At 33.5% G+C, this 13,414-nt stretch overlaps 1 protein-coding gene across 1 annotated transcript in view; it reads left to right on the forward strand.

The window, feature by feature from the left end:
• The first annotated feature begins 665 nt into the window (after positions 1 to 665).
• The window catches only part of LOC110103850 (fatty acyl-CoA reductase 3-like), a 13,680-nt gene continuing 931 nt past the window's right edge, over positions 666 to 13,414 (forward strand). Inside the window, exons 1-2 of the mRNA XM_020832710.2 lie at positions 666 to 671; positions 1,395 to 1,526. Coding sequence (XP_020688369.2) covers positions 666 to 671; positions 1,395 to 1,526 — 138 coding nt within the window. The remainder of the gene's footprint in view (positions 672 to 1,394; positions 1,527 to 13,414) is intronic.

Here is a 13,414-nt window from a genome sequence, read left to right on the forward strand (position 1 = left end):
AATCAACCTCAGGACAAAAATTACCCAAAAAATGCCCAAATTTTTTACACGAAGACCAAAAAGAAAGTAAATTCTCCATAACAACATGCTTAACATACCCAGAAGATTCAGAGCCTAACCAGACAAGATCGGGATAGAATTTAGTAACAACTAATTCCACTAACACACGAGCAAGAGATATCCTAGACCCAATAGCAGTAGCAGTATCGATTTTAAGGGCCTTACCATAGATTAAACCCAAGCCATGAAGTATATGGGTAGAGAAGAGATGGGGGGCAGCAGAGGGAAAGAATCCCAAATGGGAACAACCGGCGACTCCACCCCAATGTCCATAGAGGGTAGCCATTTGGTGAGTTTCATAAAGCAGTTATAAACAAAGTAAGATCCATGGAAACAGACCCGACAATAATTAAGATCATTGTTAAGCTTAATGAGGATATGAGACGGGTCTAGCAACGTAATAGAAAATTCACCATTCAATTTTAGATTAAAGAAAAACCAACAAATAGAGTCCAAAGAAGGATGCTTAGAAGGAAAAAAATCCGACCATAGAGAACTGGAAAGGCGCGGCCAGAGTAGAGATTTCTTGTTCCGAAATCCAAAGAGAGGGAATACCACGAAAAGAAGAAACCCCTAAAAAGCCAGAGTCACATAACTTCGGCAGTATGCCGGCAAGCGTCGGGCAGAACCAAAACCAACAAAAGCCCAAAATAAAAAATCATAGAAAAAGGAACTTCCCTAAAGAAAAGAGGAAGACGTTGCCACCACGACGAGGAATTATTTTTTATAACTATTTTATAATAAATAAAATAAGTTTTAATAATTATTTTTAATACATAATAATTTTATTATTAATAAATTAGAATAATTTGTTACCGACGAGATTATATTTTTGTATAATATCTAGTTTCTTTAAAATTTTAAATTTCAAATATCTTTTGATAGGAATTTTAAAGTTGATAATCTAATAAAATATAACTGTGTATTGTCGAGAAAAGGATAACAATCTTCGGGTTACATTATAAATCTCTTTTTTAATAACACCCAACACTTAAACATTTAACTTTAGTGGGATTTAGTAAATCCTGTAAATCTGGATTTAGTAAATTCGAAATATGTTAAATCCTGAAAATTGTTTTGTATGTCAAATGTTAAATGCTGTTAAATCCTGAGAAACTGTTTGGTAACATATTTCAAAATTGATAGCAATTAGGGATTTAAATGTGCAGAAGATAATTATATAATTAATTATTTAATTAATTTACTTAATTATTAATAATTTAAATTATATTAATTAAGTTAATCAATAATAATTTTTAGATGCGTCTATTGTTTACCTTTCATCTTCTCTTTTCGTCATTAATGTTCAACTTTGTTGCTTTGCAAGTGTATAGATTGCACGCGTCGCTTCTGCGGCTCCTTCGTGGTTGTTTGACTTCGCTCCTGTGATGACTTTCTCCTCAACCCGGATCGGAAGTTACGACATTTTGATCGGAAGCAAGAACGAGAGCTCGCTGGTTTTGAAGGTAACTTTTTCCTTTTCGCCCGCTTCTTCCGATAAATCCTGTTAAATCCGGCTAGCCCTCAGATTTACTAAATCCCGAATTTTAAGCCATAAATACGTAAATCCGGGATTAAGCGAATCCTGGGATTTAACGCGCGCACAAAAACTGTTTGGCTGGATTTAACATAAATCCGACTTAAATCCCGCTATATATCCGATACCAAACAGCCCCTAAGGTTATGTTTGAGACAACTTTCTTATTGCTTTCTAAAGTTGTTTTTTTTTAATAAAAAAATTTATTGAACTAGAAATTTTTGTACTAAAAAATTATTTTATAAAGTAGTAAAAAAGCTATCCCAAACGAACACTAAGAATATTTTAAATATCATTAATTTATGCCGCTGCTATGATTTGAAATCACCATATTATTTCCTTCGATATGATTAGAGCTATTTTCTTCAATTTCATAAATACTACAATTTCTTAAGTACTCTTATTGCATCATGAAAGTATAACTATCAAGAAGAGGCTTAGGTTTCAGTTGTGACGGTTCTCTTTCTGTTTCTTAAAACAAATTTCTAGTAAAAAAATTACTTATTAATTTTTGTACTTTAAGAAAAAGAAAAAAGCAATTTCAAATGAAAACTTAATTATATAGAATTCTACGAGGCCTTCCCATACTTCGCAAGCGGTGTTGTTTCGGACACAGCACGCATGCATCTTTTCTCTCCCTCTCATTTGTGTTGTTAAAAGGAACAAAATGAACGCTGCCACTTCTTCAATTTCATGCACATAAGATCTGTAGCTCCTCTCGCAATCCTTCTTGCACAGTCAAGCTCCAGTCGAATTTGAAGCTCCCGTCGCTGCTTCCTGATCCCTAGCTATAGCCAACGCCAAATCTCTGCAACAGTAACAACATCCCAAGATCCTCTATCCGACCCTCCAATCTTCCTCCTCAGGTCATTGAAGCCACGAGCCCACTTCCCTCTTCTGATTCCTCCCACATCTCAGCCGAACTAACCAAGACCGACCTCTTCATCCCATCAATCCGAAGCTAACCTCTAGCCCTGATCTCTTGAAGCCTGATCTTCATAAATCCCGTCATCCTCCACCTGCATTTGAACCTTCAGATGGCCTAATCCCTAACCCTGTCGATCCCTTGCCTGTGTCAACTTCTCTTGTAAGCCGAGAGAGAGAGAGAGAGAGAGAGAGAGAGGAACGGCACCCTAACCTCGATATATATGCCCACTCCAACGATGTTCCCTTGCCAAGGTATAACCTCATAAACGTTGAAAACTCATTCTTGTCACTTGTAATGCGGTGAACGACTGTCCATGAGCGATGTTTTTAGCACGGTGTGAGGGTATTCATTGCGGTGCTAGCGGCGAGACAAGTAATCCCCCTAAAGTCCTATTTTTGGCATTTGTAGCGCACCGAGGGACTTATGCACGCTTTTCTTAATGTGGTGGGAGGTAACTCAGTGCGGTGCCTATGGCGAGGCAGGCAATCCCTGTGTGTGCTTTTCTTAGCACGGTGGCGAAAATATAAGTACCCATATGCAGGGAAAAACTTATTTTTTCAAACAGGTACTTTTGAAGACCAATGCATGCCTTTCTTGGCGTAGTGGATGACAAAGACTACAACCATAGTGTCCCTTGACACTGACCATGCACGTCTTTCTTGACATGGTGGGCAGACTAAGACTCCTGTAGTTTCCCCTAAACAGGGGAGACACCAAGAGGCTACCAAAATTCAGAGCAAATGGAGGACCTAATTTGAACTAAGTGTAGGGGATTTGGACTCAAATAAACTCGAATCTAAATAAATGTTAACATGAACCATGACTTGAACAATCTGAACAAAAATAACTTGTAATTTGAATGAGAACTTGAACTTGCTGATTGAACATAATGGACCTGAATGAATTATAATGAACTTGAATTTGAAATGAGCAGAAACTTGTGGGCATTCGACTTGAATGAGAAAACTATAGAGAACTGAACACCATTACATGGAGCTTGAACATGCTTGTATTATAAGGAATTGAACTCAAATGACTTTGAGCTTAACTTGAATTTAAGATGTGAATAAAATGATAGATTGATAAGGAACTTCATTTGAACAATAACACAATATTTTCAAATGGAATGTTGAAAAATTACAAGGTCAAAATTAAATGCAAATGAACATTTGCAAGGTTGGTGGTGAATAATAGACTTGCAAACTCTACTTTCTTATAAGTAGTTGTAGATAACTTGATTGAATTCCATGCCATGATATGTTGCTCTCAAAGGAAATACATGATTTGCTTGCAAACAATAATCAATAAGGAGATATAAACTGGTTGTAAATAAATGTGCAAGAACATCCCAATAATCATTGCAAACCATAAACAAGTGATACTAATCAATAAGTGACACTTGTATCAATCTTACAAGAACATACATTAAGTAACAAATTAGTTCCATGAACATTAAAAGGAAAAATACAATGAACACAGTAGATTGTTGACAAATGTATGTGGAAAAACTAGCAATGAATGTAGTCAACCTGAAAGTCAACAACAATCTGCAAATAGATGCATCAACCTCTTGTAGATTATTGAGATTTACATGTAGTGAGTTCAATGAATCTCTAGCAAACACAGATGAGGGAAATGTAGTGAACACAACTCACCTATAGATCAATCATATAAGCAAATGCATTAGTCTCATACAAGCAGAAGATGTTTGATAGACAGCATGTTGTGAATTCAAACATACACACAACTAGCAATAAAAAATATATTGCAAGGACGGCCGATCTTCTATGAGCATAGATATATGTATGAGACACCATCTGAAGGCAAGAGTTCTATATCAGTAATATATACAAAACACATGCAAACTTTTGTAACAAGAGGTGATGAATAATTGTTAAGATGTTAAAATAGTCGATATAAATCAAATATCATATCCTATTGCCCCAGTGAATCGTACAGTGAATGCAAATAGCCTCTACTGTCGGCAAAATGTTCTTTATAATGAATCCTTATATGCTTAATAATATGCTTGTGGATGGTGATTGGTACTAGGTAGAGAATGCTCTCAATCAACAACCACCCAGAGGAAGACAACTATGTAGATCTCTTGCGAGAAAAGGTGATCGATTGATGATAAATGCAAACTCATACAAGTCATTGTAGAAGACCCGTCATATACCCAACATGCAATCTAAAAATATATATAAAAGGTTATAGACAAAGCAGAAGAATTGTAGCAAATACGAGCTAGCACAAAAGCTCATGATGAATGAAGTTATCTACAATAAAGTAGGAGATTCGTTAGTGCACTATAATCTATCTACATAAAACAATAAGTAGTACACAATAGTCTACTAATATGAAATGGGAAAATGATTATAGTGCTATGTAATGCCACCAAATCTGCAATATTTTTACAAGCGGACGAAAGGCATGAATGAGCATCGAAATATAATGCTACCTTCAAATGGCGGTCACCCACACAACAAATCAATGTCAAAATATTATAAAAATGAACCCACACATGCATTGTAATATGCATGCAAAAAGATACACAAAAGGGGGCAAGTGCAATACAAAAACCTTTATGGGCCCCTGTGAGTGTATTATGAATACACACTTGATAGCTAAAGATGCTGCGTGGGTAAATAAATGAACATAGTTCGAGCCTGGTCTTTTATATGTATAGATAAGAATCGACTTGGCTCAAATTATTAAATAAATATACGGTCAAGGTGTTCGACCAGAATAACTATTTTATACATTCATATAAAGCCTTTAAGGATAATGAATAAAGAAATTCATTAATAAAATCATACAACCGATGAACCTGATCCCCTATTATTAAGTTGACAGGGTCGACAAGATTTAGTCAATAAAAATGCCTGTATAGCCAGATTATGGTCATGTTGAATGTTGATCTCAACCAGAGGGGTTAACTCCAACCATTTCAAATGCCTCTAAATTCTCACAAACCGTAAAGTATTTTCAAATGACCCCAGTTAGCCTAATGATGGCCGTGTTGAACAAAAAATCTCAACCGGATGGGTTAATTCTAAATATTTTCAAATGCCAGCTCAAATACCAATTCAAAATTCAAAACTCAAAAAAAAAAAATTTAATTTCAAATAATTAAAATTGAGACCCAACCATCAAATACTTAAAGCATAATTTATCCACCATCCATAATAGTTTCCCGAGGATAACAACTTGAAAACTACTTCAGCTCATAAAGAGCTAATATCTGGTCAAGAATATCATTTGGATTCATTTTCAAAATAATATCCTGCTACTAAGGATGTGGTAGACATCCTCTGACTAGTGATTTTGCCACCAAATAGAACTGTAGGATAAACAATTATAACCTAGGGCCCTTTGAACCAAGTTGTTTTATCTCTAAATGGCACCACGAGATAACAGTTATGGTTGAATCAATACGTTCATTAATGACATCAAATCCTTGAGATATGAATCAACAGGATATAATCGATAGGGCACTGAGCCCTCTATTAGCTAAGGTGGATTCAAATTTGTCCACTTAGACGAATCAACCCATGTCTACCAACAAGGATCCTTTTATCAAGTTGGGTCAACTACCTCCTATGACTAAGTAGACTAGGGATCATGATGGCCCGTGATGATGACACCATGGGATATTGATCGGGTACATCATCCATTCCCCCCACTAATATATTTTAAGTGCAAGGTGGTGAAATTTTAATTTTAAAAAAAAAATCCAACACCGTTCAAATTCCAAATGTCAATTCCTGTTACTATATGCCATATAACATGTATTCTAAAAATGTATCTGATTGATGACTAGCCTTAATCAAACATTCTCTCTCATTATCGGGAGGGCTAATTAATAATAGGGGCTTAGGCCTATAGGAAACCAGAACTCGGATTATTATGACCCCGCAAAATGAGGGCGAAATCTCTAGGTAGTGTCTTATCTACAAACCCATCTGCCTTCTAAAATTTACCTCGGAACTAAATATGTTAAAACTCCCCCCGAAGAAAAGGAGGTCGGGTTCGAATTTTTGGAGCCCACAATTTCTTTATGAATAAAGAGAACCCAACAGATTTCAAAGAATAGAGTTTGCATTGAATGCATTCATATGGACTTCAAATATAATGATTTTAATGCAATTTAAAATATTATGCAAGATAATTAACTTTTTTAAAAAGATTTATATATATATAGTGTGAAATAAATAAGCTTGAATTGATGTCTTACAATAAAAAGAAAAAAATGAAATAATAATAATAATAATAATAATTATAATTATAATAATACAAGGCCAACCCCTTAAGAATAGGATTGCTGACCATATTAATTAGCACTTTATGAAAAGTATATCTCTTGGACATATTCCATATGCCATCCCATCTTGTATATAAATAAATGTCTAAGGAGTCTTCTCTTAAATCTACATCTCCTTGATTCCTTATATTTTATTGGTGATAGTTTTTATATACTCACTTTTAGCTCACAATGGATGATAGGAAAGTATAGTTGGTTTCTTAAAGGATAAGAGGCATCTTGTCCACTAGGTACCACTTGTCTTTCTATCAAAGTATATTAATCTCACAAAACATTTCACTTATTTCAATCATGCACTTTAACCACATGAGATTTTGTTTTAGGGCTTCTTTGGACTGGCTGTCTTTTTAGTACACAATTTTAAAATTTTTGTACTAGAAAACTGCTTAAGAAGCAGTAAGAAAATTGGTCCAAATGAAGCCTTAGGCTTTGTTTGGGACGGCTATTTTAATTGGCATTTCTAAAACGGTAGTTTTAGTACAAATTTTTTTAATTTTTGAATCTAAAACTCCGTTTTAGAAACAATTGAAAAAGCCGTCCCAACGAAAGCCTTAGTCTAACTTTACAAAAGTTGAAATATCCTGTTTCTAATGCATGTTGTTGTTCGTTGCTTGGTTTGAAGTCTTTATGGAGGAAGGTTCTTAGAGTTCAACCTAATGTGAGAGAAACTAATCCTCTTCTTGTGAGAGCTGGGTGCATGCCAAGTTGGCTGCAAGCCATCGCAACATGAGTTAACTACCTTTTTAATATTTATCTTTATTTGATACATATTGAGCCGTCAGACACGACTTTGACACTCGAGTTCAAATGGGTTGATCAAGACACTGAATAAAAAATTTTCGACTTTGCTCTAGAAATGGCTAGGATTTAATGAAACCGGTCAATTTTTAAAATCAAATAATCCACAAATTCAATCCAAACCTATTATTGTTCTAAAATAATTTATAGAGAGAGTGTGAGTGTGTTGATTAGAGTGATTAATTAACACAATATTTAATTTTGAAACATAAATTTTTAGGCTATGCATGCTGACTTTTAATCAAGTTTTAATTTTTATGGATAATTTATAATAGGTTACTTAGATAAGCTATTTTTTAATTTGTTAGGGAAATTATATATTATTGTGTATAATTTTCCTCTTAATATAACTTAGTGAAGGACTGCATGTTAATTAGCAATCATTGGTTATAACTTGTTTTTTTTTTTCTACTTTTGCTCCTTCTTAATCATTGAAGGAGGCTTTCCACCAATGCTTTTTAGTTTAATAATACAAAAATGTTACTAAATTTTGAATTATATGTTAATATGAAATTATTAAAAACTGTTATAATAGAAAAATAGAGGTTAAAACCTTGCTAGCATTACTAATATTAAATATACTGTATATTAACTTATTATTATTAATTATATTTTTTCTCCATAGCACTACTAATAAATATAATATTACAATATGAATGGATAATCACTTCCTTAATCAGGTGTTTGCAAAGGAGCTTTTTGATGTTCTTAAAGAGAAACATGGCAAGGACCTTGATTCATTTATATTATAAAGACGTTTTCTTTAGTATAGAAGCTTGAGTCTATTTTGAAAGGTCAATTGTGTGTTTTGTTTAGAAAATTGTTTTGTGTGGAAGGTAATATATATAAAGAGTGAAAAAGTAAAGTATTTGATTTTGTGGAAAATATATATTTTTGAATTTTGGAACTTGTGTGTTTTGAAAGGTGAAAAAGTGAAAAGATGGGTTTGAGAAATAAACTTGGGTGATTTGAAAAGTGAGATTTGTGTGAGTTTTGGAAGAGTAAAATTGTATGTTTGGAAATAAAAGTAGAAATTTATTTTGAAAGTAAACAGTGCTTTGTGCTTTCGAGTAAATGAAAGTGGTTATGTTAAAAGATGAATGGTAAAGTGTAGTGTGTGATATTTGAATAGTGAAGTGTTTGGCGTATTGATTTGGATTTTATGTGTGTTGAGAAATGAAACTTGAAGTATGTGATTTTTTGAAAGATTGAAATTTGTAAAGGGTTTTAAAAAATGAAATTTATGGGTGACTTGAAAAGTGGATAGGTGTATGTTTTGAAAAATATAAGAGTGATTTTGAAAAGTAAGATGTTTGAATTTTGGGAAAAATGAAATGTGTTGGGAACTAATATTTTTGTAGTGGAGAGTGTGGTGTGTGATTTTTGAAAATGTGTGTGTTTCGAATTAAGGTTAAAGGTGTATGTAAAAAGTAAAGTATAAGTGTGTGATTTTGAAAAGTAAACTTGTGTGCATTAAAAGGTGGAATTTGTGCGAGTTTTTGGAAAAAGTGAAATTATATGTTTGGAAAATTAGAAGTTTTAAAGAATGTTATCTTTTTTCTCTACCTCTTTCTCTCTTTTCTTCTTTTTCCCTTTTCTTGTTGCCTCGAGGTGAATGTTGGAAAGGTATATAATATGAATTCAGAAATGAAAAAGTTCAAAAGACATTCAAGCAAACTGGCATTCAAGCCCGAAGAAAGGTACGTCTTTATTTTTAGTGAAAAATTGATTTATTTTATTATTAATTATTAAATGTGTTTTCTAAGCCCTGTTTTTCCTTATTTTCTTTTCTTTATTTGCATAAACTACGAGGAACGGTACCAGTCGAGTGAACAAAAGGACAAGGAGCTAATGACGTCAGTCACCTCTATCCAACCAGGTAGAGGTGCTACGGGCGGAAACACCGGGTCATAGCCCCCATTGACTGTAAGTATTTTAAACTTAGAAAACCTTTAGGGGCCCCTTGATGTGGTTTGTGCGAACCCTTCCTTTAGGTCCCTGTAGTAACTTCAATTTTATTAGATTTACTTTTATTTGATTTTAGATCCCTAAATCTTTTTACATGTGCGAAATGTCTTAAGGGTTAGTAATAACAAAAATTTCACCCTATACAACAGTAGTAACACTTAAGGATAAAAATTAAGGACCGAGTCTTAGAAAATCTTGACTTAGGATGCATGCACACTATAGGATAGAAACATATAACATAGAAAATTTTGTGACACCTCACCTAAGGATTAGTGAATATTTTTAAATTAAAATTCAATCAATTAGAAAACTTTAGCCAATAATTGTCCTAGGACATATTAAAATCTCACAGCTTACTACACACACTTAGATTTGTTTCCTAGGACAACTGACTCTAGTTTTAGGTTAGGCCGGTGTTTACTTTCTTACTGTTGTGTGACGGGCTTTTTCTCAGTTTTCACTGCATGTTGGTTGTAAAATTATTGGTGTGTTTGTTTATTTACTGTTATTGTACTCTATGATATGATTTGATTGACGATTAGATTACCCATAGGTTAGGAGCGATCTGGTTGTTAACAAAATTTTCTGCAGGTGGTCACACTCATGCAGGGAAGTAAAAAGGGGGCTAATTGATTAATAAATTTTATAAATGCTACAGGTGCTTCAGCTGCTTAGCCCCCAAATAAGGAGTGTGGCCAAGTGTGGCTGGTGGATTTAATTTAAATGTATACATATAACTGCTTGGGATGATTTTTATTATAAACTGCTTAGGATAACCTTGCAGGTGGTCTAAATTTTCTTTTTCTTTCCGTGAAATGTAATGTATTGTAAATGTGTTTGAAAAATGTGAAAGTGATTTTGAAAGTGGGATATCATATCTAATTTGGAATCTAAAGAAAGGAGAATATACCTTAAAGGATTATTCTCTTTTATTTGAAAAGCCAAATTAGGATGACTTTAGTATCCAAATAGAAAAGAAAATACCCCCTTTAGGCATGAGTTTCTTTTCATTTGGATATTCAGATCTGACAGATCCAAAGAGTTCGTAGAAGAAGAAAGGATGAAATGAAGAAATGAAGAAAGAAGACGAAGAAATAAAGATTCAAGGAACAGTATATCCCAGTTCAAAAATCACTTGCGTCATTCTTAGGATTAGAATCCGGGTTTGTTGTCAGTGGTGCCCGGCCACTTTACTTTTCTGCAAATTCTGGGTGTAATTATATGGACATTGGACATTATATTTTGGATTATTAAATTTGATTGTTTATATTATTTGTGCAATAGCTTTTTTAGGGCCTTTGCATGTCGTGTTTTGTTTTATCCAGGATTCGAATCAGAGAGATTTTTTCGTAAGGGTACGTATAAAATTTTTCTACTTGTAATTCTAATAAAATTTTTAGGCTCACATAGTAACTCTAACGATCTAAGAAGTAAGCTCGGGACCACTGAGAGTCAGCATAAGCATATTAATACTTTCTCTTTCTTGTTAAGCACCTCCCCGCCTGCGGGTTCTGGCAGACCACTTGACCTTCAAGGGGAAGTTGTGCAATCTCTAGGGAAAAACCAATTTTCTAAGCCTAATTTTAAAACTGCTTCATATTCATTTTATGCATTCGAGTCAATTAGCATGCATTGCATTAGATACAAATTAAAAAGTGCCTAAAATATTAATTGAATTTTTAGGCATAATTCACCCTACATAAGTTGAGGGGCTAATTAGGAATTATCTTAGATGTCGGCCCCAATTCATTAAAACTTAAGCAACGTCCCTACCTATCTTTCATAAGAGACTTGAAACATGGTTTTAAAGTGTTTAGGTGGTTAGCTGGCTCCCCAATCTAGGCCGGGATAAGTCCAGATTTGTATTTCATTAGTTAGGTTCGGGTCACTATTTTATAGTACCCAAATTAGATTTAGGTTCTGAGGCAGATTCTTTTTAGATCTTAAGTCCTCGCCCTCCGGGAATATAATCCCAAATTTTTAATAAAATGTCAACTTAAATATAAAATTTCTCTTTTAAAATATAAAGCCCAACATAGGATAGACTAAGGTTACTTCTGAGCTTCTCAGAATTCGACGCCTCCTACTTTTCTTCCTTTGACCCGCTAAAAAATGTTCAACATGGAGCTTTCTTCTTGAAAAATTCCTACTTCTGTTTCCTTGTCTTCTACTTTGTACTCAAAAGGGTATGAAATCACTACTTTAATCGAGAGTTTTCTTAGGAGCTTCTCTCCTAGGATGTAATTAACTATAGGGGCTTGCCTCTATAAGGATTTGAGAACCCCAGACTAAAATAAACCTTGTTTTATTTGTATAAAACAAGGAAAGAATCTTTGGGAACGTAGATATTTTTAAAACCTCATTTCTAATTCTGAATAGATTTATAGAATGTTATTATTATCTTTTCAGATAATATAATATTATACTTGTTATATTTAACTTTAGAAATGATGAATTTTATAAAACTCATTCTCACTTTTGGATATCTTGAAGAATGTTATGTTCGTCTTTTAAGATGATATAATATTCTTCTTGTCATATCTAAATAAAAGAATGAATAAATTTTTTTAAAAAAATATATTTCTATTTTTAAACATATTCTATAGAATTTCATGTTCATCTTTTGAGATGATATGTTATTCTTTAAACTATGTTTGATTATAGAAATATCAATTTTCAAAACCCTATTCTGATATTGAATCCATTGTAGAATATTGTGTCAATCTCTCTAGATTGTACTTTATTCTTAATGCAGTATTCGATTACAAAATAGGAGAAATCAAAATCTGCGTGGTGAGACACAATTTTTCCCACCAAGGTTTTTCTGGCGACTAAGTATGGCCGGGAAAGGAGGTTCTCAAAATGGGTAATTAGGATGTGGAATATCCTCTTGATAAGGGCAAGGCATTTGTTAAAACTGGATATAACCGTCCCTGCTAAAACATCAATTTTTTTATAAATTTCAAAATAGTTTTTTTTAAAGAATATTCCTTTAAATATTCTTTTCAAAAGATATTCAAATTGGACAATCATTTTGGAATATTCTTATTTCCAAAGGAACTATTTACTATCCTCTCCTTTTTTCCCTGCCTTATTAATTGCTAGTGGTGTGAAAAAAAAAAAAATTTGGCATGTTGTGAATCATGGAATGGTTGTAACTCTCCACACAACTCTTAAAAATTTGAAGAATCCGCAATAGAGGTAGACGGAAAAGGAATTAGAGGGGAAAAGTCAGAGGAAAAAATTAAAGAAGATCTATCATACCTTCTTATGGGCCTTGGATTATGTTAAACAAACAACAGATTATTAGAAATGCAAGCAAGAGTAATCAGGGAATTTCAGAAAAATTCTCTTCAATATATGTAAAAAATTTGATATTCCTGCATCAATCAGGAATGATATAAAAGGAGGTTGTAGAGGAAGGCCCTTAATGAAGGTTGTTAGTGTCACATTGTTCCTACGAGAGTGATTACTAGTGCTTGAAATTTGAAGAAGGGGAAATTAAAGCCTATAAGGCTGCTGAGACGTTTCAGGACTGCAATATGCTGTGTTAAGCCTTTTTAATTCGGATAACACATTGGGAAAGGTTTTCCTTGCAAACTCAAGTATTCCTAATGATTACTTGCGAACTCAGTACTTCCCTATCATTTGAAGGAGGAGGTTCTTCCAGCAAAAAAAATTAACAAATCACTGTATTTTGCAATCAATTAAATAGAGAAGATCCTTCCCATCAAAGACGCTGAACGGAACCAATGTCAACAATTGAAATGGATAAGTCTTCAATGTGGTGGAGTCGAAA

This window comes from Dendrobium catenatum, unplaced genomic scaffold (genome assembly GCF_001605985.2).
Source record: "Dendrobium catenatum unplaced genomic scaffold, ASM160598v2 original_scaffold_158855, whole genome shotgun sequence".
NCBI lineage: Eukaryota > Viridiplantae > Streptophyta > Magnoliopsida > Asparagales > Orchidaceae > Dendrobium > Dendrobium catenatum.